General features: G+C 42.1%; 1 protein-coding gene across 1 annotated transcript in view; it reads left to right on the top strand.

Annotated features, from left to right (window-relative positions):
- The window catches only part of PTCHD4 (patched domain containing 4), an 80,360-nt gene that overhangs the window by 2,057 nt on the left and 54,246 nt on the right, over positions 1-24,057 (top strand). Inside the window, exon 2 of the mRNA XM_058020589.1 lies at positions 22,852-23,332. Within this exon, the coding sequence (XP_057876572.1) occupies positions 22,852-23,332 (481 nt within the window). The remainder of the gene's footprint in view (positions 1-22,851; positions 23,333-24,057) is intronic.

The following is a 24,057-nucleotide window of genomic DNA, read 5'->3' as shown; positions in this document are numbered from 1 at the left end:
GCAAAGAGTGCTCAGAAAAACAAGTTATTCTGGATTAAATATCCCTGAACAAATTTTATCTTCATGCTATTACTGCAGAATTAAAGCAAATCCTTTACATTTTGCTTATTTTTAGAATTAAAATTAAGGTAGTTCAGTGGAGAACACTGATAATCTAAGTGTTATAAAGCAACTTTATACAGAAATAGTCATCCTATCCTCTAAATCCAGGTTAATTTTCTTCTCTAGACAAACCCTAACTGATCTTATCAAAATTAGGATGCAGTCACTTGCACTGTGGTTTTTTTCATTAGAAGATTGCCTACAGCTCCTCCTTTTTTTAAAGATAAAAGCAGAGGAAGAGATTATGTGGTCTGGATTAGCTACATATTGGATTGTCAGATAATTCACATACAGAGAAAGGTTTTCCTAAAACACAGAAGTTTAACTCAGAGCACTGCCAAACACCATCCCAGCATCTTCAATCCCCCAAAGACTTGTTGTGTTTCATCTTCTGGGTGAGGGAATAAACACCCTTAAGTAACTCAGTTTAAAGCTGGACAGAGCAGGGTGGGGAGCTTTTTGTCCTCTTGCCAGTGAAAGAAGGTAAAGCCACCAAAGGCTGTGACTTCACTTCAGATAAAAGCCAGCAATTACAACTCATTTATGTGAGTCCTGCTTTTACTGAGAAAGAGAAACACACTTTGCCACTATTTTGCTTCTTCTTACATATTAAGGACTCTATTATGGATCTGTGATCAGCCCTGAACCTGGGCTGGTCTTCAACAATGGTGTGTCTGCAGAGACTCACCTTCTCTGGTCTCTTTAGCTCCAGCTGCTGGGATTAAATTACTGTTTTGTATAAAATAATTCAGTAGTTTATACAAAAAACTAGTTTATATCTGTCATCTTTGCTGTCCCGTCTACCAAGGATTAGGAAGTTGGGGGCAACATCTTGTGAACTCCTTCAAACCATGGGCAAGATCTTGGTTTAATCCTGGCTCTCAGTCTGTTTACTGACCTCCCTCTATTTGCACCTCTGAGCAAAGGCTGTGGAAACTCAGGCCTGTATTTCTTGTTTTGAGGTGTCTCATTGTGTTTAAACAGAAACATCTCAGATGCTCTGCCCATTTGGGTAGATGAGTTTCTGGATGTTCAGCAAAGGCGCAGAACCCCTGTCGCTGTATCTGTGAGGTTTTGTATTTCTTCACACTTGAACTCTGACATTAAGGAAAAGCTGTGGTTAAACCTCATGGGACTGCAAACAAGAGACCCAAATCTGCCTGCTCTTATTCAGTGTGGGCCAGTGTTCATCACATTCACTGGTCCATGCCCTTGGGATTCTTCTCAGCTAAACTTTCCTGCAACATTAGGACCCTGTAAGATCTTCTAGGTTGCCTCACTTTCTCAATGGTCATGTTGCTTGGTTAATTCTGATAGGTTTTTCTCGTTTAATAACGGCCTCAAATTAAACAAAATTCTTCTAAAAACAATATGGGGATTTACAAACCATGAAGGTGCCCCATATGTGTTTAGTTTACAGCACAGTTTATTTTACTTGACATGGGTCAAGTGTCAAACTGTGCTGCTCTGGGACACAATGACAGTGTTGAGCTGTTCAACTCCTCCATCTGGGAGCTGTAAAAAACATCCTGTAGTTTTTTATTTCCCTCAAGCCTTGTGAGAAGCTTTTACTTTGTTTTTCTTCTCATCTCCTGATGGAGGCCAAATCAGTTCAAACCTCTCAGGTGAGGCTGGCTGAAGGCTGACAGGGGGTGAGTTCTTGGCAGGTTTCCCACAGGACTTTCTGGGAACCACTCAAGCAGGTTTCGGCAAACTGCTCCAGTTTTGAAGCAGCTGTTATTGGGCTGCAAAACCTGATGAAACTGCTCGGCTTTTCCTGAGGAAATTTGGATGTGAAGGACAATTGTTTAACCATTACTTGCTGTAGTGCTGGAAGAACTTACAGCCCTAAATACTTGTACTTTACCTATCCCTCTGTAAGGCAGGAACTTGGTCTCTCCACTCACAAGGAGCAGAGACACGCATTCACATTCAGAGCACAGAGTGCAGGGTGGTTTCAAATGCCTGAGGTGGGTTTAAAATCCACTCTGGCTACTTAGGGGTCATTGTAGGCAAGTGCAGGTGAAGCAGGCTGAAGGAAAATGCCGGCTCTAGTTCCTTTGGGGACACAGTAGCCTGTTCACTGCAGTCTGCAGCCCAGCCAGAGAGTGACTTGCCCAAGGTCATGCAGATAGACCGTGGCAGAGCAGGAAAACAAAGCTGGATATATGAAGTCTCAATGAAGATTTTTGAGACACTTCCTGAAGAACATTGCTCATGCTTTCCTCAGTTCAGGACATAAAAAAGATGTTACTGTGCTTGGAGTCTGGACTATGCCCTAACTTGCACAGACTGAGCACTCAGCATCAGTCATCAAACTGTTAAATCTCAAGTTTTGGCAAATATCAGCTTTGTTTTTGTCAGTTGAGACTTCCAGAACAGTGACTGGGCATGACTTGGGAGACAGCATGGAAAAGAGTCCACTCTGGCTTGGTAAATCCGCTTCATCCTGCTGACAACAGTGTGTGGTGTTCCTAGAAGTGAGCACATTGTGCCCCTGCCTCCAGGGCCAGAATGTGGTCTGAGGCACAGTTTATTTGTTGGTATAAACAGAATTATTGATTACCTGAGGATTACTTCTTGTGTACCATGAAATATGAGGGAAGAGATTGCTTTTTGACCCTGATTCGCCTATAACCACAGAAAATTTTACTATCCGATTCCAGAAAAAGCCAAAAAAAAAACCCCAAACAAAAATAATGGAAGTTATTTCTGAACACAGTTTTTATATGGAAGGGAAAAAGAGAAAGGCATAAAAACATTTTTCAGGTATTGCATCTTTATTGTTTCTTTGTTGCTTTTCTTGTTTATTTGCTACTTTTTCTGAGAAAAGATAATAACTGAGAACTTGCCTGTCTGAGATCAAAATAAATATCAAAACTGCTGGTTTAAAGAAACCTCTGTCAGCAGATTGGTTCCTGTAATATTGCCTTCAATTAATTAAGTATCAGTCATTTATGAACACTAGGCAAAATAGCAGCCAATAAACCAGAAATCTCTATTACCACATTTGTGATGAACACATCAGCTGGATATTGAGTCTGCTCTTGCTTAAGCCGAAGCATTACTTGCATTCATTTAACATCTTGAAATCTCTAATTGCAGTTTTGCTACTGGCCAGATTCTCAATTTTCCTCACATTAACAGCTGTACTTTTAAATGAGTCTCGCTCTATTTGCATTTGTGGAGTCTTTCTGACTGCTCTAAGATTAATCCCTCCTTATATGTCCCTGAGGGGGACACCTCTATGGGACAGAGAAGATATGAAACCAGAGCCCACCTCCGTCAGAGTAGGCATCTATGCACCAATAATATCCACAAACCGATTATCCCTCCAGTAAAACCACTTAGAGTGTAAGATTGCCCAAACTCCAATGAGCAGATGCTTCCTCAGAAGTGTGGCTCTGCACCCGTTTGTGATACCACCTGTCCCAGTCCAAGCATGTGGTTCAGGATTTTGTGAAGTGTTCTGTGGCTGGAAAAAGCTACTAAGTCAAAGCAAAATAATAAAACATGTGCAGGGAGAAGATCAGAAGAGGGAGGCTGGAGGCTGCAGATAGTTTTCATCTCAGCCTCGCAGATGAAGACAGGATGGGGCAGGCTGAGCTCAGAATAGCTGCTCAGTAGCATGAAAGCAAGTGGAAAATGTTTGAAGCCGAGGAGCATCTTCTGGCTCACAGATTGGGAAACTAATTTGGGGGAAAAAAGACACTTTTACCCTTCCAACTGTATTTCCATACTGTCCAGCAGCACTGGGGAGGGTTCCTGACCCTCCTCACCTGGATGGGCTGGTGGAGCTGTGTCTTTGCTGGGAGATGGCTCTGCAGATATCAGCTTTTGAGGACGTGATCAGGCATCCTGTCTGCTCAGATTGGGCAAGAAAATAAGTGTTTCCTTGCATTTTAGGAGAATTCTCCACTCCTCCCTTTGCTTACTACATTAGGAAAGGTCTCTGCCTCGGCTCTGATAGACCGAGCATTAAGATAACACTCTTCTCCCATAAAGCAAAGCCAGACTATGAGCCCTGACTACACTGGGAGCATGAAACTGGGTTAACATGTACCAGGATAAGCCACTCCAATGTAAACAAACAGCAGAAAGGCAGCAGAGACCAAGCAAAGCAAGAACGAGTGTTTGGATGTTCTTTTTCAATTGTTCTTCAGTTCAGAACTTAGTTCCTTGTCCATCTCTGAGGGACATTCCACCTTCAGCTGACCAGGGGTGTAGAGACCAAGTTCCTTGGGTGTGGGGCTCATTCCTTCCCATCCAATAGCTGAGAGCTCTGGCCATGTAGAAGACTGCAAAGAAAGTGTTCACCGTTGACCTTTTGGATGACCTTGGTTGTCTGCTTCCTGCCTTTCCCTCCCAGCTATTCCACTTTTACTTTTGTCAGCACTTGCATGGGGACGTGGCCTTTTGTGCAGTGCCAGGCCTTGATGTGAATAATAATAAAGAAGCAATTGGAAGGTTGTTTATGAGGAGAGAAGAGCAAGATGCAATTATAAACCCCTTCTGCTAGGGATAATGGCTCATCCCTGGAGATCTAGAATGGATGTCATCTGCTTGCCAAAGGGAGAAAGCCCTGCAGAACTTTGCCATTTTTCTAAAAAGACAGTCCTCTGTGGACATAAAAAAACATTTATTTCCTTAACTATTATGTTAAGGCTTGCCAATGTTTCTGCACTGACGTGGTGTCTTCCTATAACAGTCATCTCTATGTTTTCCCAAACATCTTTGTAGCCCCCTACTGTACTGGCTGTGTGAGCTCTTGGAGGGCTCTGAACTTCTGTCTTCAGTTTTAAAACAGATGGGTATTCTTGGTATCTGTAACAAGAATTAAAACAAATTCAGGTACCACCCAGCAAGGCAGAAGAATAAAATTCATTTGCATTAGTACAGAAGGCATGGTATATTCCCAGAGAAAGGAGAGGAGAGGAGAGGAGAGGAGAGGAGAGGAGAGGAGAGGAGAGGAGAGGAGAGGAGAGGAGAGGAGAGGAGAGGAGAGGAGAGGAGAGGAGAGGAGAGGAGAGGAGAGGAGAGGAGAGGAGAGGAGAGGAGAGGAGAGGAGAGGAGAGGAGAGGAGAGGAGAGGAGAACCTCATATAAGGTAGAAGTGAGAGGATGAAATTAGACTGAAAAATACAGCCAAAAAGAAGTTCTTACAGTATTAGCAACCACGTGGGTATGCATTTACAGGCGTATCTTAGTGCGCAAAAAATGATGTAGGTAAGGCTGGGATAGGTGTTTGTAAAACAGTAATCTAAGAGCAAAACCCATATTAAATGTCTTCAGACATTGAGATAAAAAACCTCTATGCAGTGGTTATTACAAAAGAACCCAGCTACTGGTTTTCCAAGAGAAGTGAATTGAGGAAATCGTGATCTCGCATTTGTATTGAAAGCTTTTAATTTATGCAGGCCCCACATCCACTGCCCCTTCACAGTGCAAACAGTGAGATGTGGCTGGGACTTGAGCTGTGAAACAGCTTTAAACACAAATGAGAATCTTCAGCAATGTAGGAAAGCAGACACTCTGAGTGATGGAAAGGAGAGGGGAAGACAACGAGAGGCCAAAGGAGCAAGCTATGAAGTTTTTAATACCTCTTTTTCTCACTGTATTTGTCCTGTTCTCTGTTTTCCTACCTGCCAAGGGGTGAGGTGCTCATGTGGGGAATAGGCAGCAAAGGAAGTTCTTGGAAGTGAGGCTGTGAAGCATCCTACAAAGGGAGAGAGCAGTGACCGAGGTCCTGAGCATTGCAGAGATGATCACATGCAGTGGCACATGTCACTGCCCTAGCCCTGGACTCACTGGGTGTGAATTGGCCTCACTTTTACACTGGTCAGGCCATTTGAGAGCAGGAGCTTAAGGTGAAGTGCTGGGGATCTCTGATGACACTGGCAAGGGTGAGCTGGTGGCAGCAGGAAGATTTCCATCTAAAAAGATTTACTGTGGGATCAGCTCAAGGGCAAACTGGCAATCATTTTTTTTGGTGGCAGCCCTGGTATGAAATTTTGCTGAAGTTCTTTTTCTTCTCCTTTACACTATTCATACATTGGTGGGCAATTCCTACACAACAACATTCCTGCATACCAGCAGCAGCTCTGCAAGACACCAGACAGCCTTCACAGCTGTGAGCTGGCCAGATCAGCTTTTCTCCCTGGTTTTATGCTTTGCCATCAAACACTCCCTCCTCCAGTCCACTCTTGCCAGCAAACTGGCATGACAGACAGGGAGCTGCTGGGTGAGCATGAGTTGTGAGACTGGCGTGTCACTAGCTGGCTAATTTGCAGAAAGTTTTGGTCTGATAATGATCTATAGCTAAAAAATTATTGGGCACTTCATCTGTGTAACATTTCCTGAGTACGTATGATGGCAAATATTTTGGTGTCTTGCAGACCAATTCTTTTTAAAAAATTATTCAAAACCTAAAGCCTGCTTCTCTGTGCTGAGGGCATCTGAGAAGATAAAGGGCAGTCCTGCCTTCCTGCCCCACACCTTTGAAGGCAACAGACACCACTGAGACTTCTAGTGCAGTGCAGTGTAAGCAAAGAGGATTAAAGATCCATCTCCAGCCTGACACAGTTATTTCCTTGTGTTAATGATGGGACGCCTCGGAGACCCCAGTTAATACTTCCACAGGGTGGCCAAACACCTGACATGTATCTCTCACAACATGTAAGGATAAACACCACCTACAGGGCTGGTTCTGGGGCCCTGAGCTGTCGTGCCCAAGTTTGACACTGAAACAAGAAAGAAAAGCGTCTCTTACACTTTGTGTAATTGTTTCTACCAGTGTCACACGAGTGTTGTCAGCCTGATGGGCAGGTGTTATTCTTGCCACATGCATGGTGCATTTTTACACAGGTGTCAACATCACCTAAAGGGTGCTATGATTCAGCAGTGGCCATGGAGGGTTTTGGTGCTTCTGTTCTAAATGTTGAATTACCTGGACTAAATTTTTCATAACCCCATTTTTGGGGATGGCCCAAAATCTTCAGCTGCATCTTTTTCTATCTGAAGTTACAGTACTCTTGAAAAAAAAAGCATTTTTGAAACAATGTCTGTCCTGTACCTAATTTCATTTTGAAGGATGGAAGGATAAGGACAGGTTCCCACAGTTTCATTTTGACATGCCCCTAACAAAATGTTCCTGGTTTTTTGTATTAAAAGGGGTCATTCTAGGTATTCTTTCAAAATTATTGCAAAACTCACATTATATTTTAGATTAGAAAATAAAAGAGGAAAAAAAGTAAGAGGAAATTTTTTTCTTATATTCAAACTTTAGGGAAGGAAAATCACAGCAAAATAAAGTCACCCAGCTGGGTGAGGACACAGCCCAGTGCCCCTGCACATGAATTTACCCACCAGGAGGGTGCTCTGGCTCTTGTTAATGCAATTTTACACTGAAGACCAAGGCACTGTATTGATGGGACAAGTGATTCTGGCTTCCAGTTTTCCAAGCCCGTCTAGTTTGTAAAAAATTGTGCGGTTCATTAAGAAGAAAGATGTTGTTAGCAGTATTTCATTATGCAATTCCATCTCTTTGGCAGAATCTGTGACTTCAATATAAATCACCTTTTTCCTAATCATTTTCTAGGATGATTTCTTAGTGCAGATTTTAATACATTAAACAAATACATTAATAAATTCAGTGCCGAGTAGATGCAACATGGAAATATTCATGTGCATTTTTCCCCTAAAATTCACAGTTCAGTTTGTTCATGTTCTTGACTCTTTGAGTGAGGTTTTATTCACAGATAAGCACAAAACATTCCTCAAAAGAGATTTCACCATGTAGACTTTTGCATCCAGATGACAAACCCACTTCTCTTCAGGAATGACTGGAATATGTGGTAATAAATATTCTTGCAGTGGTGTTTCTTTGTTAACTAACCTTAAATTTTCCTGTCCATAACTAATTTCCCAACTGCATGTAGAAAACACTGGCCACCCAGTTGGTGCACAACAGATTTGTCATTGTAAATGGCATAGAAATTTGGGACACCCACAGAGAAATGTGAACATTTCTGAAGATTTACAAATGTCTCTCCACTCTTTTCTATCCCCAGGCTTCAAGATTAGCACAAGCATTAGGCTTTAGGTATATACCCTAAAATAAATTCCACAAGCTTGACAAGCTTAAGAGCTCCCCTGGTCTCATAAAGCATTTCATTTTCGGTTTTGAGAATTCAATTTTAAAGAAAAGGGTGACTTTTTTTTAATATATACTCCTAAAATAAGAAAGCCTGTATCCTTACAACTTTCACCATCTTCTTGCCTTAATTATTGGATTTTGGAAGTGGGAGAAGGAGGACATCCTTGAAGGGAAATTTGTCTCATATAAATGTCAAATGCTGTAATTGCATATGATCCATGGTTTTTTCATCACAACATTCACCTCAAAAGGCAAGTTAAAACAGATCATTTGTCACTACTTAACAGATCTGAACAAAGCTCCTTTAGGAGTTATTCTGATATTTCCGTTGTGGAAAACCCGATTATGTTTTAAAATAGTAAAAATATCAGAGAAAAATAAGGCAGAATGGAATGTGTTTTCATTTCCTTTAGGGCAGCTAAAGAAAAGATAACCAGGATAGGGAATAGCCCAGGATGAAGCTGAAAAAACTCAGGTTCATGCCTAAACAATTTGAATTGGCTTTTCCCACAGCCTGTTCCATGAGGTGACAGTAAACACAAAGGACAACATTCCAGATGTTTGGTAAAGGAGCAGTTTGGGGTGTTGGATGGTGGTTTTGGTGCAGGGCTATGCATTCAAGAATTCATATTCTGCTGTGACTTCTCCTTTACATTGATTTTTCCCATCATAAAGGAGGGCTGTGGTGCTGCTTGAGAAATTCAGAGCTGTTGGAGTTTTATGAGACTCTTCCATGTAACATCAAGAGGTCAAACACATAAAAGGTTTATAAGGTCAGTCTAACCCATTCCGTGGCCTGTGCAGGATTATGACGAAACCCTAATAGAGAAATTAATTCAGATTGGCTTGGATGGGAAATCAGTCATGTGGGTTGGAAACTGGCTGAAAGATTGTAAACGAGGAATCATGATAAATGATAATGTAACAAGTTTATGGAAGGTATCTTGCAGGGTATCTGGAGAATTTGTGTTAGGTCTGGTCTCATCTAACATCTCTATTAATTATCAGGAAATGGAATTGAATTGCACAGGAGTGAAGTTCACAGATAATATTAAGCAAGAAGGACATGTCAGCAGCAGCTGAGTCACAGAATTTACACAGACAGATTCAGAGCAGTTAGAAAACTGAGCAGAAAATAATACAATTTTCTGAAGAGCTCTGATTGCATTCTGGTGCCTAAAGGGCAACATAGGGTTCTCCCTTGGAACTGATTCATGTTAGCTGAGTTCTGCCAATCTCAAAGTGAAGGTTCACCACTTAAATGAAATGACCAAGGTCAAAGACAAAGTTGATGTTGAAGTTGGAGTTTTGCAGCCCCCAGAGAAAAGGCACTTACTTTTACCTCTGACACTGCTTTGCAAGTAGGGACATTTCAGTACTCAATGTTCTCCTTCCTCCTTCACCTTCTTGCAAATCAAGCTCAGCAGGACACACACAGCTCCCTGTGTGCAGCTTGAACAGTGCTTTGGAGGCTGCAGAGGATGTGTGAAATTGTCAGGGAAGCCTTGATGGAATTTTGCTTCTCTTTGTTCCTTTTGTTTTGTTCCTTTCTAGAAGGAAAAAAGCCCTCTTCTGGAGTTTTGTGCTGACTGTGGATTTTTGATGGGTGATTTGATTTGGACTTGGATGATTTGTAAAATTCCTTTTGCCATGTTGTGCATTGTTTGATTGTTCCCTAGCACTTCAAATTTGAAAATCCTCATACCCCTAATGTCACAAATTGGCTCCATTTTGTCCCTGTTGAATTTTGTCATTTCTTAATTGTATTTTGGTTGTGCCAGGGGAAAATTGTGGTAGCAGACAGTCCTAAAACTTAGTTGAACAGGATAGTTATGAAATATTCAGCTGGATCATATCCTATTTCTTGTCCAACTTGAGCATGATTGCAGAACGATTGTCTAGGAAATGGCTGGTGACATTTGTGAAAAAAATTGTGGGGTCAGGCCATTTCTTCTCCTCTTTTTGACCACAACATCAGGGCCTTTGCTGCAGTGGGTGGGACCTGGTCTGGTCTTCAAAGTCAAGCTGGGACCCTTCCAATGAGGGTCTGTGGTGGAGCAATTTGTGGGTGCTCATGCAGAGAGTCACGATAGCAACACATCTCTTTCCTCTAATATGACCCCTTTCCTATTCAGCATCTAATTTAAAGTGAGTCCAGTGGGCAACCAGAGGATAGAAGGGTGAATCTGCAGGAGTAATTAATTTCAGTTTTTCTAAACATCTACATTAGGACAGGAGAAACTCACCATTCAAAGACATTATGGACCAGAGAAATAATATTCATATTATGCATTAACCTTTCAGATGGTGAAAATTAGGTGAGGTGAATGAATGCCACTATACTTTTATTTCAAATCACCCAAAACAAAAAGTTCCATGAAATTTCTGTAAGTATGAGGATATCCTAAATCTAGAGATCTTAACAGAAGAGGCTCATGTCAGATGAAGATTTCCCAAAAATCCTAGGGAATAATCTGTGTTTGCACTGACATGAGAAAAAACCTACCAGAATAATTCCACAGGGAAAATCCAGGCTCCTTCTCAAGTCCATTGCAACTTTTTCTCACTCCAAATCTCTGGCAGGGCTTTGAAAAACTCTTTTTGGAAATTATTATTAGACAGTTGCAAAAGAACTAAAATACATTAATCTGAATAAGGAATTAGCTCCCACTGAAGGAACTGGAATTAAATGCCATCCTCATCCAAAATAGATTGCCAGATATTGGCAGTTTATTGCAGCAGGGAGATAGAGATTTTGCAGAGTGCTCAGAAGACAAATGCTGAAATTCCATCATCTGGAAGGGCTTTACCATCTGATTACTCTTTGGCTTACACGATCAGAATTTTTCCCTAAATATTTGCTTGAAATCCAAAGCTGGCTAGATACCACAAGGTCCCACCATCTGCAACATTTTTGTTTTAGAATTAAAAGTCCAATCCTTCCTGTTCTGCCAGAACCAAAACCTTTCCAAATAGACTATACTAATACAAAATTGAAAAATCACCTTGCACAGCAGGTGATTATGAAAAACTTTTTTTGTTTTTTAACACCTATGGCATTACAGTAATTGTAAAATATATATTTGCGGAGAAAAGCTTTGATGTATTGTAAGGAAACATCTGAAATAAGTTGAAAAGATGGTTGTTAATACTAATATTATTTACAGAGAATTTCTGCATTTCTCCAGAAGTGCTTTACACAGTAATTAAATATTAATCTCACTCTGTATCTTGAGCTCATTCTTAACAGCAGCACTACATTAATTTATACATCTAGGAACACACATAACCTAACTTCAAGCATTTTATGAAGGTACATAAACTTGGCTTTGGGGCATTGTAGGCTTTAGGAGGACTAAAATCCCTAAGAATGAGAATCAGTCCATTTAAGATAAAAATTGCCCTCCAGAGCTGCCCTGTTTTACGGTAGCAGCCAGTAAAGTAGTCCTGACATTTTCACAGTAGTCCTGACATTCCCAACCTGGTGCCTTGGTTAGACAGCCTGGCTCAGGATCTCAGAGCCTCAGTTGGGGCTTCTCATGCTTTGTTCTGGCTGAAGAGGCACATCCAAATCAGAAACTCTCCTTGACCTTAATAAGGATTGTGTATTCAGAGTAAGGACAAATACTCAGCTGTGAAATACAGTCACCTCCAGGTATGGCACAGCTGATATCACCACCAGACTGGGGGGTCTCAGCAGAGAAAATTAAAGAAAACTTCTGCCAGATGGCAGCAAGGAGGGGATGACGGGATTAAATCTTCATTTTTCCATTTTTTACTTGTTTGGGTTTTTTTTTCTTTTTCCCTTCCTGTTCGGTTTGCATAAACCTGGATTATTTCTCCAATCCATTTCACCACACACCACATGAGCAGCTGCTCCCAAGCTTGGCAGGGAGGAGATGCAAGCTTAGGACAGAGAGGAAAGGGACCTCTCCTTTGGCAGCATCACCATCTCACGCTGAGAAATACAGCTGCTAAAGAAAGTGCAGCACCAGAATGGGAGGATTTGTGGAGCATGGGCAGCTTCTCCAGCTGTGTGTTTGCACAGCAGGGTCCTGGGCCCTGCCAGAACCTCACTGGTGACCAATGATTATGGTCTGAACTGAGACCTCAGCATCTGCTGGACTTTCTCTGTGTCATCCCAGTCCTCCACAGCACAGAGGCTTCATTGAGATAATTTTCTAGGCATGCAGACCTTGTTCAGTGCAATCTCTAGGTGAAGGGGTTGGGATGATGTAAAATTTCCTGATTGTCTCACGCTGTTGTGTAACATTGGAATATCACTGCTATGCGCCCTGTGCTGAGTGCAAGACACCCTCTCCCACAGAGTATGACTGAGAAAATACAGAAATCCAACCCTCCTAGTGTCAGTGAGCTTCTAGTGTAAGAGCCTTGCAGTAATGAGAGCCAATGGGAAGCCCAAAGTGGAGAATCACAGAATTATTTAGGTTGGAAATAACATCAAGTCCAACAATTAACCCAACACTGCCAAGTCCACCACTACATGTCCCCAGACACCACATCTGCATGTTTTTTAACAATGCACATTGATGCCATGGCACGATGTGGTATTACATGCTATGATGCCACGGGCTTTCCTTTTTTAAATGGGATAAAATTAAAGAAGACCTGTTAGAGGATTGCACATGACAACACCTTCATCTCTATGGGCTACTAAGATTTTACCAGGAAGGGAACACATTCCAAGGTGATCTTGAGATAGAATTTAAAAATATAAAAGCTACCTGCTGATGTTCAAATGTGGGTGTCAAAAATCTCTATGAATGTACTGAATTCAAAAGTACCCTGGGTGGGAGTTAGCAGAACCCCAGCTTTAGTTAGATTTTAATGCATAAACACAGACCTACTTAAATGCCTCATTCCCACTTCCCCTTCCCAGATCCTCGTCCAGCGCCATGAAAAAAAGGAAAAAAAAGAATAAAAAAGGAAAGCATCTGAAAGTAGACATTTTTTTGGCTCTCTCCAGCTAACAAATGGCCAAACTCATTAAAACCCAGTGTGTGCTGGAGAGAAGGGAGGGATGCTTCACGGTAGAGAAATTGCTGCACAATGCCAAATTCAAGAATAATAAAAAAAGAGGGGAAACTGATTAATTATCTCTTAGAAAAGAGGAATTTTCAGCTAGAAGTGTTAAGTGTCCTCAACTGTATCTGCTTTGTGCAGTGCCTTGTTATATCTTACTGAGGATAGTGAGAGTAGAAGTCCCTGCTAGGACTTGGATAAGAGCACAGCAGCATCTTGTATTCAAAGGCTGGGCTTAGCTAATCCAGCTACCTGTAAATTAACCTCAAAACCATTCTAGCTTCAAAATCTTGCCACATCACACTTGGCTCTCTCTGTCTGATTCTCAGTTACCTCTTTTCTTCCTGCCTTTGATAGAACATTTTTGCAGTGTTTCAGTACTTTGGCTGCTGGTCCCTGGAGAAAAGAGGATGAGCAGAGACAGATAAAATTAAAGAGATGTTTGCCAACATAAAACATAATTTAAAAAGAAAAAAGCACCTTTTTCTGTGTCATTATTGAAACTTCAGATTATAAAAGCTTAAATGATTCCTGTGGATCTGCTTTACTGCTCACTTTTTTATTCTCTGCTGTTTGTTTTTTAACATTTCCTTTAAATGAAGTAATAAAACCAGGCAAATCCAATCCCTTTCACTTTCTGGCAGATTTCCTTCCTATTTCTTCTGTGTATTGGACTTCAAGTGGTGTAAGGAAAGCAATTAGAAGAGGCACACAGTGGGATGCTCACAAAGCAAGAGGGCCCACAAATATGTCAGTGAAAATCTGTATCCTCTCTTTAGAATCTCCTGTTAGGGACAGTCACTGGATCCCATTCTCATCCCTCCAAATCTCTTTAGCTTGGGTTTATGGAGTATGGGATGAAGTTTTTCAAGCAGTTTTTGTCTTTTGTTTTTGTTTATGTGGAAAGAAGACAAGAAAGAAGGCTTTCTATATTTCTGGTGTATTCTGCTGTCTTTTTTTATTTAGTAATTAGGGTCTTGTTTAACTTATATCTCCATGGACCTCCAGAAATCTAAAGACTAAATATTCCCAAGAGATAGAAAGAATTTGGGTTGTCCTGTTTAGTCCACTTGGAGAAATACACGACCCTCTTGAGATAACAAAGCTGTTAAATTTCACTGGGGTACAAAGATAGCTTTAATTCATTAGTTCATTTGCTTACTTTTTGTTGCTAATATAATTCAAATCACTGCATTTATGAGAAAAATTTATCTATTTAAAAATTGAACAGTTCTATTCTTCCTCCTCCTTCCAAGCAGGTCATTTAATTTCCTTTTTTGTTGAAAAGCTGGAAAATCAACAATACTCTGAGACTCCCAAAGGCATCTTCCATCTGTGTCGTGGAAGACACTGTCTTGGTGCACCATAGTTTAGAAATGGACAGAGAGTGAAAATTGGGCTAGATTGACCACTGGTCTGCACTGAAAAAACACTTCTTATTTTTTTCAACACTCGTTGCAATTTTCTTCCTTTCCTTTGAACATTTTTAATATTGCACTTAAGCTGTGGAGGAAATTGGAATTAATATAGAGTATTCATTGATTAAAAGTACTCATGATATAGATTCATAGAGACTGCCAAGCATGAGAGACAGTAAATGCATTCTCCAGAGTCATTCCTGCGTATGTCAGTGAGACTGTTTATATACAGTGCTAACTGTGTATATCCAAATATTGGTGCTTTATGCAATTCCCTCGAGGCATTGCTGTCAGTGATTCATTCCTGTGTTTCTCCTTGGCACAAACAATATCTTTTGGGATGAAGAGTAGCTGTGGGCAAGACCACAGAGACCAGCACCTTTTTCTTTTTTTAATTGTATCTGAGCAGTTTTCATGGCTTAGCAACTGGCAGGGGCTTGAATGTTTTCTCAGTTTGCATAGGTGGAGAGTCACAGCTCTAGCAAGCAATGCAGGAGCTTGGATTTACCCCACCTGGCATCTCCTTGCAAAAGTTCTGATCTGCACTGGCTACTTTCATCATCATATTTCATCCTGAAGGATTTAGGGGCCAGATGCAGCCATACCTTTGCTCTGGTAAGGAGCAGGCTGTGAAAAGCAGAGGCTGGTCCCCAGGTTCTGCCTTGAGGGCTGGTGATCCTGGGCAGGGCAGAGCAGAAACTCCAAGGTCAGTGAATGGTGAGGGGGGAGCAGGAGCTCTGTGCCTGCTGGAAACAAGAGGACAGTCGTGTTTTAATACCCGACCTGGTGGATTTACACACCCAGGGTAACCTACGACTTCAGAGGTCCTGCTGACATGGATCTCCTGTGAAAGGTGAATTGTGTCACCTACAAACCTTTCTGAGTCGCCCACCTTCCTCCTGAGTGAGCCATCCCAGCATCCCCAGGCTGCTGGGCATCCAAAGAAAGCTGTGCCCTTCACCCCTGCACCCATCTCATGGGGCTGGGGTGTGACACCAGCTCACCTGCCTGAACAGTCTGTGCCAAAGCTGTTTCACTGCTGTGCCTGTGTCCTGCTCCTGATGGAGGGCAGAGAATAAAAAGGCAGAGACACCAGCTGTAGCCCAAAATTATCCCCCAGTGCTTGCAGTTCTCTTTGTGCTGTCTGTGACTCCCCCATCTTCCAGCACCCTTCCCACCTAGGGAGATGAAAGATCACAGCCCACGTGGGTATTGCTCATCAGCTTCAAGGACACCATCGTGTCCTTGGGTGCACGGGTGCTGTTCAGGATAGCTGGGGACAAAGCTCTGCTGGGCACTTAATCTATTCCTCTTTTCCAGAAGGAACTGGGATGGGATCTGAGATGGACTGAATGGGAATCTGACCTTGTGAGTGAAGGGATTAGTTGAGTAACAAAGAGCTTGAAGACAGGACAAAGAATGAAGGGGGGTTGCAAAGGATGTAAAGATGAAATATAGTCTAGGAGGGAAGTGAAGTGAAGCTGGTGTAGGAGGGAGAGAGCTTATCTCGTATTTTCTTCCCAGAGGGATGTGCAAGGGAAGCAGAAGGTGAAGTTAGAGCCTTTTTTCCTTCCCTTCTGTTCTTCCCTTGCCTTGACAGAGATGCCTATTCAGGGTGACGGGGCACAGGGACAGCTTGTCCAAAGAGATGGTGGATGCCCCATTCCTGGGAACATTCATGTCCAGGTTGGACGTGGCTGAGCAACCTCATCTAGATGAAGATGTTCCTGCTCATTGCAGTGGGTTGGACCATGTGACCTTCAAAGGTCCCTTCCACCTGACCCCACTATGGTTATCAGAAAACCTGACAGGGTGACACTGAAGGAACAAAGTGAGGAGCACCACTCAGAAACAGCCTGTGCACTGCCAGAAGCTCCTCCAAAGAGAAAAGCTCTGTAACAGCAGTCACACTTTGCTATTGCACCCTTATGAATTCTTCCATAATTTGATTTATTTATAGGGCCATTCTCTTATTCTCTGTTATTAACACTACAATATATGTCTCTTGAAACACATTTCATCTGTTCTTGCTTCTTTTATCAAAAACTAGAAATCAAAAGTTGTTACGGGTAGGGGTACAGGCCCAGAGTCATTAGGAAGAGGTGTCAGATGTTGCTGGCTCCCTTTTGGGTGCTCTGTGTACTTCTCTCTTTCACTTAAAATTCACCCTAGAAGCCCATGATTTCCCTGGGAAGGGGCTGAAGGGCTGTGGGTTTGTTAACCAGCAAGACACGTCTGTGAAGGGGCCGGCATGAGCCAGGAATGACAAGGCAGGTCAGGGATTTTTTTAGCATAATAAAATCTGGGGTCAAGTCTTAAGTAATATCATGCCTCTTCTTTAAGGGGAGAGAGACAGGCAACTGCAGAGAACAAATCTGCTTCTGACCTGTACCTCAGGATGGAGCAGATCATCCTTTAGATGTGCCTGACTCTTCACAATTACTATAAACCAAATTTTCTTGGCCAGCTGGTGAGCTGAGCCTCATCACTGCTGGGTAGCCAGAAATAAATGAATTCTTCTTTATTGCAGCAGAGAGTTAGACAATTACATTGTGGATAACTTCTCATGGCCACTTTCATACAATTCATTTTTGGTGTGTGAACAGATCCCTAGGCCATGCTCTGTCCCTGTTCCCAGCCAGACAAGGTGCAGCTCTACCTCAAATGTGCTGCCCTCAGTGTTCACCTGTTCTGGATGCTTCCTCCATCCTTCATCCCTACAGAGCAGCTGCACAGCAAACAGTGCAGGAGCACCTACACAGCTGCAAGGGCAGGAAAACTGCTATATAAAAACATGTGGGAAAATGCTGACATGAATCAGCATTATGTGCTCTGCTCTGGAAAGGAATGCTGCAAGAACTTTTGGTAATTGGTGGCAGTGCAACAGGGATCGACTGGTACAAGGTCTCCATGCATAACTGTACTAGGGACAGGGACAGAAAAATCAGTCTGATTGAAGAGAAAAAAAATCTTCCTCCAAAGTTTTACAGTGAGGCTGAAAGGAACATGAGCAGCCCAATATGTTAAACCCTAAATGAAAGGGGATTTAAATTTTTTAATACTTTTTTTAACTTGAAAACTGGCAGCTGGCTGAAAAGCAACTTGCTTCATCCTAACTTCTGTGTTTTTTAGCATAATATTTTCTGTGACCTACAGTAGAGTAGGAATGTCCTTATCAGAGGGAGAAACAACTGCATTGATTTCATTAGGATGTTTATCACACAATGTATTTCAGCAGACATTCCTGGTTGCCCTCTGTCGAACACTTTAAGCTTTTAAGATAAAATAGCATGCAAGCAGGATGGCATGCTTTATCCTAACGTTTCTATAATGTAGCTTGATAATGATCTATCACTCCAGCTGATGAAAGGAAGCAGTTAAAGAAAAATAAAAATAGAGATAAATTTGCTGGCTAAGGTTCTGTAGGTGTACTTGAATGAGAGTGATCAAGCAGTAGGGAACAACGGCTCCTTTCCTTGTTGCCAGGGATCTGAAAAGAGTTTTAAAACCCTCACCAGTCCAACCTCTGCTGAGCAAGGTGCTAAGGAGGTAGAAGCCGTGTCCTCTCAAAAATAGCTCAAACCCTCCCTTTTTCCTTTGAGAGGAAAGCCAGAGGAGGCTGATGCCATTCAGAGCAGAGATGAATGATGGAATAATTTATATTCAAAAAGACCTCTAGGATCACCAAGTCCAACCCTTGAGTTGCCACTGCCAGGCCCACCACTAAGCCCCATCCCTCAGTGCCAACACCCACAGCTGGCCCTCCCTGCCATTCTCTGCACTGACCACAGCCCCTTTCTTCCTGACTTAGTGAGATTTTGGAGAAAGAAAACCCCCCAGCAGAGGGCAAGGCCCTGCCGAGGGCTGGTCTGCAGTGACCACACAGAACCCCCAGCGAGAGCTGGGCCTGCAGCACCTGCACTGAAAATATTAAGGAAACAAAAAAAAAGGCCACAGGTAATTTTAGTAGTGAGGGAGTATTTCTAGTGTCCCTCTGGGCTGCGTGCTGAGAGGATCTGTGCCTACTACTATTATCACTAGCAGAAGATATTTAGCTCAGTAGGAGCAGCTGGTTTCCTCTAACCTGAGAGGCCCTCAGCTCTGGAGCAAGTCAAACTTCCCATGCCACTTACATACCTTCTTAGGAAATAAAGGGTCCACACATCATTTACAGATAAGTTTCCATCCTGAAACATAGCAGGGGTTTATTCTCTACACATTCATTCACAATTAGTGAATCTTGCTGCTGAAAAAACAAGGAGTTTGGATTTTCAACCACAAGCAAGGTCAGGTCTGCATTGACATAGGTGGCAAAATTCATCATGCTGGGGAGAAAGGAAGGTAAAGCTGTTCATGCCTGTCATCTTAGTTCTCATTCTCCTCCCTTTCAGAGCCTTAATATATCAAATGCCTTTGAGGCAACTAGAAAAAGAGAAGGGAGAACACAAAAAACAATTTAATAATGTCCATTGAAGCAAAGAATTTTGCTTGCCCCCTGTTTTAGACGAAATATCACATGCCCCAGCAGGTGATCTATATTTCATTGCATCTTTAAAGATGCTTAGATCTGGAGAGAATTACCTGCCAAGAGAATCTGGAAGAACAGAAAATTCATTAAAAATATCTAATATTCATTAGATATTTTTAAAAAATTGAAAAAGAGAAGGACACATACACAGCCTGGGAATTTGAAACAAGATTCCATCCATGCAAGTGATTTTGCTAAAGTCAATTAGCATCTTCTGTTGTAGATACATGAGTATAAAATCATGTACGACAAATAATTATTATTATTATTATTTATTTGAGGGGTTTGTTTTTCTGTATATAATATCAAAGAGTAGCAGCAGATCTAGGTAAAAGTGTGAGGGGTCTGTAGTCTGAAACATCAAAATATGTTATGAAATTAAAAATAGCAGCGTCTAGGCATATGTCAGGAAGGAAGCACTAATTAGCAGAAAGCACCTTTTTTAATGAAGAACTATGTGGAGTCTTATTCAAAACCTGCCTGGCTCTTCAGGCATCCCTTACACAAGTCATTGTGGGCACATTTTGTTTTCCAGAGCTTAGGCTTAATTCAGGAATTTAGCCCTTCATGCCTTGTTCTTTCATTCAGTTGATTCTGGAGGACAACAGAGAACTTGGGGCAGTGAATAACTCCTCTGAAGCTCCCATGAGATTCCAAGAACAGGTAGGTCCCTGTCTTGGACTCTGGGAGGTGCTGAAATTCATGTTAGCAGCACTAGATCTCAATTTTCCTACACATCAGTTGTCATCCATAAAATGGGGTGAAGAAAAGACTGTGGATCCCCATATTTCTTCTGCTTTCTTCGCTAAGATTGTAAGCACTGCAGAGAAGCTGTGGCTGCCCCACCCCTGGAGCTGTTCAAGTACAAGTTGGACAGGGTCTGTAGCAATCTGGACTAGTGGAAGGTGTCCCTGCCCATGGCAGGGGGCTTGGAAAGAGATGATTTTTAAGGTCCCTTCCAATCCAAGCTGTTCTTTGATTCTGCTACTGTATCTGAGAAAAGCCCCATTTTCCCAAGTGCTGTGGTGCCACATTCATGTTTAACTGCAGCAAAGGCAAAACCCCTTGCTTAGATAGGAAACAATTTGCCTCCAGAAAGAAGCGAACAGACAAAATGTCCTCAGAGCAATCCGGCGCCTGTGATTTCCCCGATTCCATCTGAAAGCTTACTCTCTGTTTTGCTGACATACGAGCTGGGTGCCCTATTGTACATCAGTGTAAAAAATAGCTGTTATCTGCTGTTTCACAGGAGATTCAGCAGAACATGACTTATTTGTGCCTGCTCTGCTGCCTCCTTTGAAATGTGGCCCTCGCTCGCTGCACCCTTTGCAGGGGAAGGCAGATGGTCATCACAAAGTTTCCCATAACCTTGCCGTGCCTGCTGCATAGTGAATCAATGAAACCTGAATTACAGTGCTCTGCCTGGGCTGGGAGCTGTGCTGCTACAGAATCCTGCAGCTCCTGCAAGCCTCTGAATGTCAGCTCTGCCCAGACACTGAGGAAATTTCTCTCCAAAATTTCAACACGGTGCCAAGTGGGGATTTTTAGCTGAAAAGTTGCATCCAATGTGAGCCAGGACTGCATTGCTCAAGCCTTAATTACCAGCTTGGAAATGCACTTTTTGTGGGTGTTTCAGTGTTAGGTGTGACCTCTCCTTAGAGAGAGTAGAAATAAAAAATCCAAACAGGATTCAAGCATTAAATGCTAGGGATGAGGATTTTTTGGAGTCTGAACAGCAGCAGCTGCCCCTCTGTGATAGCTGTCTCTGCTTATGTGACATTTGCAATGAGGCTCCAGGTGATTTGGGAAGCTGGCACTAGACTGCAGTTCACCTTTTGTGTCAGCTTGTGCCAGGATACCCTTGCCAGAAGCCACTATTGTGGTGGGAATAACAACTGGGAATAGGGAAAAAAATGAACTTCTGAAAAGCACTTTGTCACGTTCTCTGGGCTCTGGCAGGCAAAGCTGGGAACAGTGCGAGCTCCTGCCTTGAAAGTAGGCATAGCGAGAAATTTCTCAGTGGGAGGATTACCTCCTTTACATACTTGATTGAAGGCAAGGTGAGTACATAAAACATTTTAAACAGTCTCCCAATTTCTGATATTTATTTGCTGTATGAGTCAACATGCTGGAAGACATCTAAATTTTATAAAACCTCATTTCGCCGATTTTTCCTTAGGATGGGGATCATTGCTATGAGCAGGTCTGGCAAGTTCAGATAATGACCTGCATGCAGCACAGGTGCTTCTAGAAATGGGTAATGCCGGGTGCAATACATGTTGAAGTGTCTCCCCCAAATGGTTCTGGCCTTTTGCAGATGACTGCTTCCATGTGTGCATGTGGAGGGCAGAGCCTCTCCCAAATTCAAGCTTTTAGCTCATTCCAGTAGTGTGCCTAGGCAAAGGATGTTATCTCATATGAGATAACACTGATTCAAGGTAGTTTAGACATCAATGCCTTGATCATTTTATGTTTTTATTAAATACAAGAGGAATAAATCTGAAAACTTATAATTTATGTTGGGGAGAAAGCAAAATAGTATTTGGTGTACAAAAGACAATCTCTGGATTTAAAATTTTTTATAAAAGAGATTACTTGTGCTGGGATAATTTTATCATTGAGTCTTATTCCTCAGTTTACAACTGGATTTGATCTTCTAGACCAACACAGGCTTCCCCTGTCTTGGAAGGGCCATATACAATTATCCAACAACCAGTGGCTACAGAGAGAGGACCTTTCTTACAGGACCTTTCTTATTAAATCCTTCCAACAATAAAAGAAAAAAACCCAAGCCAAATATTAAATGGAAACAGATAACTTTACAGAAAAAAGGCCTGGTCTGGTTAACAGGCAGAGGCTGAGTGGACTTGATGTGTCCTTTACTGATTGTCATGGAGTTTTATATGTCCTAGCATTTCCTAAAATAAGCGAGACCAGAGTAATGTTCATACTCTTGAAATGTATAAAAAAACCCAAATCCTGGTTAAATTTAGGTTTAAGGTAGATTATTTTCTCTGTACTACTGATATGAATCCATGAAATCTCAAATTAACAATTCAAAAAGTCTAATTTTAATTATATTTTTCTGGAGACAAAATAGCTATTAAACTTTTTGGATGTCTGTATCCTGAGGAATCAGGATTCATTTTCTGTACATTTCCAACTTCTAAAAATCATTTCCAAAGTATCAAGAAATCACAAATCATCGAGAAATTATTCTTTATCTCAAACTTTTTGTATTAATTGGAGATTTGTCACTGTCCAGCAGTTAAATGTGGAAGCTCATCCTCTCCCACGGGGTGAGGAGCTTGCATGCCACATTTTGGTCCTGGGTGTCTGGGAATCCCTGAGACTGCAATGAATATCTTAGCAGCCACTGAACTGCAGCACAGAAATGCAAATGAGCCTGTAATGAGTAAGACAGAGTTGTGGCAGGGAGCAGGGACAGATCCCAAAGCCCAGTGAGGTGAATGGCAAGGCTTCTCTTGAGTGTAGTGGTGTCTGAGCAGAGCTCTTGGCATGTCTGTGAGAGGAGACAGAGTTTATCTCTGCACCACGTCACAAGCACGATAACCACACACTCATCTTTTCTGCTTTCTCTCCCAGGATGGAAGGAGCAGTTTCATTGGCCACCAGCTTGGAGGGGTAATGGAAGTACCAAACAGCAAGGACCAGAGAGTCAAATCAGCCAGAGCCATCCAAATCACTTACTACCTCCAAACGTATGGCTCTGTCACCCAGGACCTCATTGGGGAGAAGTGGGAGAGCGAATTCTGTAAACTGATGCACAAGATGCAGCTGGATCACCAGGATCTGCAGCTCTACTCACTAGCATCCTTTAGCCTCTGGAAGGACTTCCACCAGACCAGTCTCTTGGCCAGGGGCAAGATTTTGGTGAGCCTGATGCTGATTCTCCTGACTGCAACCCTCTCGAGCTCCATGAAGGACTGCCTGCGTAGCAAACCTTTCCTGGGACTCCTGGGAGTGCTCACTATCTGTATTTCCAGTGTCACTGCGGCAGGGATATTTTTCATTACTGATGGAAAATACAATTCTACTCTGTTGGGAATCCCTTTCTTCGCTATGGGTAATTATTTATCTTCATAATAATAGGATTAACAGAGTTTAATGACAGAATTGTAAATTACATCCTGGGTTATAAAGTGCAGATTTTACTTTGAGTGAAAGTCTAAGTCATTTTCATCTTTCTAAATTGATCTGTGCCTTGCCAAAAAGAAAAAAAAAAAAAAAGAAAAAAAAAAAAGGAAAAAAAGAAAGAAAAATGGAAACAAAACAAAGCAGTAGCAACAATAAAAAGCAAATTACATTCCTGGAATCTCAGCCAACATGAGAGAGGGGCAGTTCTATTGATCTCTGTTACAGAATGAAGGAGAAATTGTTATTGAAAACTAGTCAGCTCAGCAGACAAAATGGATATATGTTGACCCAACTTTGATGGGCGGCCAGCCAAAAGAGTAAGTTAAACAGGAGAGTACCAAGGAAGGGCAGATTTTTACATCCTTCCCAAGAAGGGCCTTTCTTCGAGCTCTGCCTGAAGGGCAGAGTGGGAGAGGTTGGTGTAAGAATAAGATTGATGGATTTATCTCAGAGAGGAGATTACAGTTGTGGTGTTTGCCAGGCTGTGAGCACAGGGGCCTGTCAGGATCTGTGGCACATAATCCCTTGGTTTGTGAAATCCCAGATCAGCTGCACAGATTTCCTCTGCGTGGCACCCCGACAGGGGAAGGTGTGCAAGAAGAACAAATGTAATACCCAGCTCTTTAGGCAGAAGAATTGCTTTCAGTAAATTGC

Source organism: Melospiza georgiana, chromosome 3 (genome assembly GCF_028018845.1).
Source record: "Melospiza georgiana isolate bMelGeo1 chromosome 3, bMelGeo1.pri, whole genome shotgun sequence".
In the NCBI taxonomy this organism is placed as follows: domain Eukaryota; kingdom Metazoa; phylum Chordata; class Aves; order Passeriformes; family Passerellidae; genus Melospiza; species Melospiza georgiana.
Note: the sequence above shows the minus strand (reverse complement) of the source record. Positions and strands in the feature narration are given on the sequence as shown.